The 5,722-nt window shown below is 37.2% G+C and overlaps 1 protein-coding gene across 1 annotated transcript; it reads left to right on the forward strand.

The window, feature by feature from the left end:
- Positions 1 to 815: 815 nt before the first annotated feature.
- LOC107473943 (uncharacterized) lies at positions 816 to 4,393 on the forward strand. The gene is made up of 6 exons (XM_016093537.1): positions 816 to 962; positions 1,019 to 1,211; positions 1,327 to 2,343; positions 2,715 to 3,397; positions 3,483 to 3,577; positions 3,709 to 4,393. Exons 1-6 carry the CDS (start codon positions 816 to 818, stop codon positions 4,391 to 4,393), a joined length of 2,820 nt encoding a protein of 939 aa, XP_015949023.1.
- The last annotated feature ends 1,329 nt before the right edge of the window (positions 4,394 to 5,722 follow it).

Below are 5,722 nucleotides of genomic sequence, written 5' to 3' on the forward strand. Positions count from 1 at the left end.
GGCCGGAAAGATTCAGTACACACTAAACAAGGGTTCCGCTCCCCCCATGTTTGTTATTAGTGGCCAAAATTACCATTCAATTGGAAGTTTGATGCCATAGCAGTCTAGCAAGCCCAAGTTTGCTCAGCTCTATTTTTATGATACGAAAAATGAAGTCCAGAACAGGATTGACACAATTAGGTGAGTTGGTTGTACTGATTGGCTGTTGATATTTTAATATGTGTATTATACGATTCTTGTGTGACCTGGATTTATCTTGATGTATTTTATTTTTGGGTTAATGTAGCCTGTCTAATCAACACAAATCTATAGATCATACTATTGTGGCCGACCTCAGCAGCATGCTTGATTCCCACAATTCTCTTGCTAAGTCTTTCCGATATGCTAGGCAAAGGTTCGCTAAAGAGTCAACCACTCCGCTACAACTTCATCTTATCAAGAAGAGGAATACTGATGGTAGAAGATATAATCTACCATCAGCGTCTGAAGTTGCTGCTCTTATTATAGGTGATTTTGATATGGATAACCTTTCAAGGGACGTTGTTCAGATGCATTCAAATTAGTTGAAACGCATTGATGTTAATCATCCACAGTACCTTGCACTACAATACCCCTTGCTTTTTCCATACGGAGAAGATGGTTTTCAGAGTGATATCTTAATATCCAATGAAAGATCTAAGCAACAGTTACATAAGCAAGAAACAATTAGCATGAGGGAGTTTCTATCTTTTCGAATCCAAATAAGATCGCATGAATTGCAAGTTCTTCTCAAATCAAGATGTTTGTTCCAACAATTTTTGGTTGATAGTTACACTATGGTAGAAGCTGAAAGATTACAATATCACAGGTTCCACCAGAGCAAGTTTCGCTCCCATCAATTGCAAGGCCTACATGAGTGCCTAAGTCAGGGTGAGACACAGGATACAAAAACTGGGAAACGAGTTATTCTGCCATCTTCATTTGTCAGCGGTCCCCGGTACATGTACAACAATTGTAAATATGCATTTGCTATTTGCAGGTATGCCGGTTACCTAGCTATTTCATTACTATCACATGTAACCCAGATTGGAACGAGGTTAAAGATTGCGTTGCAGACTATTCATTAAAGCCAAGTGACAGGCCTGATATCATATCAAGGGTTTTCAAGATCAAGTTAGATGCCTTGCTAAAAGACTTAAAGGATGGGTCCATATTCGGAAAGCCCAAAGGAAGTAAGTTTTTTCATTCAGTGTCTTCAAGTTCACGCTAACACATTTGTTCTTTTTCCATCAATGGTTATTTGTCCCCTAACATATTCTTTTCTTTTTCCCATTATCTTTGTTTAAGTTGTGTACATAGTTGAATTCCATAAGCGTGATCTTCCCAACTGCCACATTTTATTATTTATTCAGTCAGCCGAGAAACCTAGATCATCCGATGATATTGACCATCATATATCGGCCGTGATACTCGATGAACATACCCAACATAAGCTGTACAGGTTAGTCCAGAAATTCATGGTTCATGGACCCTGTGGGGTTTTGAACACGAGTAGCCTATGTATGGTTAATGGGAGGTGTTCCAAGTTTTATCCAATGCCATTTCGTGAGAAAATAGCCATAGACAGTGTAGGTTTTCCCATGTATAAACGGTCGGATAATGGTCGTTCAACAAGCAAGAGGAATGTTAACCTTGACAATTGGTTTATTGTCCTGTACAATGCAACATTGCTCCTTAAGTATGGGTGTCACATAAATGTTGAGTATACTTGCCAGACGTCTGCTATTAAGTATTTGTTCAAGTACGTCCACAAAGGTAATGATCGTGTCACAGCTTCGTTCTTCCGATTGCATGATTCAGTTGGTTCTAATGTCACTGTAGATGAAATCCAAAACTACTATGATTGTCGATATATATCTGCTTGTGAGGCATCCTGGCGGCTATTCGGGTTTGAGATTCAGTTCAAAGAGCCTAACGTCATCCGCCTTCCATTCCACCTGCCAAATGAACAAAATGTTTTGTACGAAGATCATCAGCTTATTGAGAATGTTATCGAGGCTGCAGTCTCAAAGGATAGTATGTTTATTGGCTGGTTTAAGGCTAACAAGGATTTTGATCTTGCCCGGACACTAACTTACGCGGAGATGTTGTCGTTTTTTGTTTGGGACAAGCAGGGGCACATGTGGAGGCCACGGAAGCAAGGGAATGTGATTGGTCGTCTCACACATATTCCTCACTCGCATGGAGAGGAGTACTGCCTTCGTTTGTTATTGAATTATCAAAAAGGGTGCCATACATTTGCTGATGTTCGTTCTGTTGATGGCATTGTGTATGATACATTTAAAGAGGCCTGTTATGCGCTAGGTTTATTGTAGGACGATAGGGAATTTATCGATGCACTTAATGAAGCCAGTGCGTGGGCATCACCGAATTATATCAGGATGTTTGTTTGCAATGCTTTTGATGTCAAACAACATTGTGCGCCCTGACATGGTGTGGGAGCAATGTTGGCAACATTGTGTAGACAACTCGATGCTTTTTGGAAGACATAACTTGAGTAAACTTTCTAGATTTTTTTGCTATCACGTTATTGTTTTGCCAAAAATTTAGACCAATCCATTTAAAAACTCCCCTTCTTTTGCACCTCTTGTAGTGTGTTATGCATTTATTTTTTTTTTCCTTCATCATCGTGTCGAATTTGTTTATGATATAACTGTCTTGCATTTTGATCTTAGGTTTCCAGTGTTCCGTTCACGAGATTAAGTCCATCACGCTTGCCAAAATTAAAAAACTTTTGCAGCCGAATGGTCGGAGTCTAAAAGAATTTACTGACATGTTGTTTCCTGATTGTGTTGCTTCGACTGAACCTTCCAACACAGTCTTTTTTTATGAGCTCAATTTCGACAAGACAGAGTTGGCAAGTATTTCCATTGATTTGGTTTCCCGGTTGAATCGAGACCAGCGCGTTGCGTTCGACACAATAGCAAATGCAGTTAGTCGTGGCGCTGGTGGTTTTTTCTTTGGTTGTGGATACGGTGGAACTGGTAAGACTTTTCTATGGAATACACTGTCTACTTCAATAAGGTCGAAGGGTGATATTGTTCTCAACGTGGCATCCAGTGGCAATGCAGTGCTGTTGTTGCCTAATGGGCGAACTGCTCATTCACGCTTTAAGGTTCCACTCAGTGTTAACCAGGACTCTATTTGTAATATAAGGCAAGACACACCCCTCGCGCGTCTTATTTCATCTGCAAAATTAATTATATGGGATGAGGCACCTATGTTAAATAAATTTTGCTTTGAAGCGCTCGACAAGTGCCTTAAGGATGTTCTTCGTTTTGATCGTGGATATAATCCTGATGCTCCATTTGGTGGAAAAATTGTTGTTATGGGAGGTGATTTCCGTCAGATATTGCCTGTAATTCCTTGTGGTTCCCGGGAAGAGATTGTTCATTCGTGTATTAATGCTTCGAACCTGTAACAATCTTGCCAAAGTGTTGCAGTTAACTGAAAACATGAGGCTGTGCCGTGATATGCGAGATATCCACGGTGTACAATTAGGGGAATTTGCTGAATGGTTGCTTCAAATTGGTGACGGGTTACTCGCAGACAGCACTGTTGGCGAATCAGTTATTAGAATACCTGACAACTTGCTTTGGATATTGAGTCTCCATGTCTGCATGATTTGGAATTGTTTGTTTATCCTGACATTTTACTCCATTCTTCTAGCCTGGATTATTTTAAGGGTAGGAGTATATTAGCACCAACACTTGATGTTGTAACTAAAGTAAACAATCATGTGATGTCTTTGATCCCTGGCAATGAGAGGGTTTACTTGAGCTCTGATACACTAATTAATGAAGATGGTCACCTGGAATTTGAATTATACACAATGTGCACGGAGTCATTGAATGCGTTGAATTGTTCAGGAATTCCCCAACACCTGTTAGTTCTTAAAATCAGTGTTCCTGTGATGCTTCTTCGCAATATTGACCAATCCAATGGACTATGCAACGGTACGCGAATGCAGATTAGACGTCTTGGCGACCACATCATTGAGTGCATCATATTAGCAGGTTGTAATACTGGTGAGGTTGTCTTTATTCCCAGGATGAACATGTCCCCTAATAATGATACATTACCGATCAGGTTTACTCGACGACAGTTTTCGGTTGCGCTTTGTTTTGCGATGACCATAAACAAGTCCCAAGGTCAAACGCTGTCAACCGTTGGCGTGTATCTTCCAAGGCCTGTGTTTACACATGGTCAACTTTATGTTGCGCTCTTTCGGGTTAGCATGCATTTTGGACTGAAAATATTATCTGTTGGTTCTAACAGCATAGTTTCAGATCATACTATTAATGTTGTCTATAGAGAAGTTTTTGCTGGCTTGCTACCTGACATTCTGCCTTGAACGGTATGTTTGTCATGTAGTTCTTTCGTCGTCTTCTTGTAACCAGTTCTTTTATGTCCCCGTGCTTGGCACGGGTCTTAAAACTAGTAAGACCCATAATTAGGAGTAAAAGTGGATTGAGTTGAGCTGAGCTTCGGCTTTGATGAGTCTTTCTTATATTAAAAATAGATGGTCTAAACCTTGGCCTGTTATTTTTCTTAGGCCTTTTTTCAGGCTCGGGTCTGACTTTTTTAAAACTCAATAAGTCTACAAGCCTATTTAAAAAGTCTGTTTTATGAATTATAACTCAAAATAATAAATTTAAAAATTCTAAATTAATATAAAATATATTCTAAAATTTATAATTCATAATTTGTAAAGGATAATTCATTTATAAATCAATGGTTAGTCACAAATTACAATCATACTTATCATATATAAATATTTTTTTGAATAAAAAAATTACAATCTTAATTAGTCGTAACTATTGATTCTTTTATTTTGTTTTTTTTCTAATATAAGTAAAGTTAAAAATTTAAATTAAAAATAATTTATTTAAAAAATATTTATTTTGAAATTGACCTAACAAGTTTTATAAGTTTTTTTTGAAATTTATGGCCTATTTTTTTTTAACTGGTATGCTTTACAAAAATTCCAAATCTTATTTGTTTAATAAAATAAACCGAACTTAAAACGAGTCGACGTATGAGCTCCGGTCGAGCAGTCTGAACCACTTCATCCCCACCTCTACGTAATACATGACTACACGTTGTACAAACTTCAACCTTACAATTAGAGTGGCGCACCAATTAGAGTGAAACTATGGTCTTAACTTATTCAGCCTTTCCCTTCACGCCTAATTGTCCCAATTTTGCGTTTTGAAAGAACATTAAAAAATGTTCTAAGAAGAAAATTAGTCTATAGTGAAATTTAATATTCGAATGTAAAAAAATTTTAAAATTTATTTCAATCAAATATATTAGTTGTTATTTATATTTATTAAATCATTTTTATCAAATATAGATATTATAATTTTTAAAATAATATTTTTTAAAAATTTAACTTGAATAAACTAATTAAAAAAATTACCATAATCCAAAGGTCGTAAATTAAATAAGAAAAAGGGGAAGACCATATTTTGCGCAAGTCAACCAACACGAAGAAGCATTATGACAAAGCTGATATAAGATTGAAAATGAAAAGTGAATAAAGAGTGAATAAAGTCATCTTTATTTGTCTTCATGTGCAGCATCTTCTTCTTTCAACTCAGCACCACCAACACACAAACACACACGGTGATCTTAATTTGATTGAAGGGGAAAGAGGAACCCTAGAAAGAAGAAGAATGGG

The sequence above is a fragment of the Arachis duranensis genome, chromosome 2 (assembly GCF_000817695.3).
Source record: "Arachis duranensis cultivar V14167 chromosome 2, aradu.V14167.gnm2.J7QH, whole genome shotgun sequence".
In the NCBI taxonomy this organism is placed as follows: Eukaryota; Viridiplantae; Streptophyta; class Magnoliopsida; order Fabales; family Fabaceae; genus Arachis; species Arachis duranensis.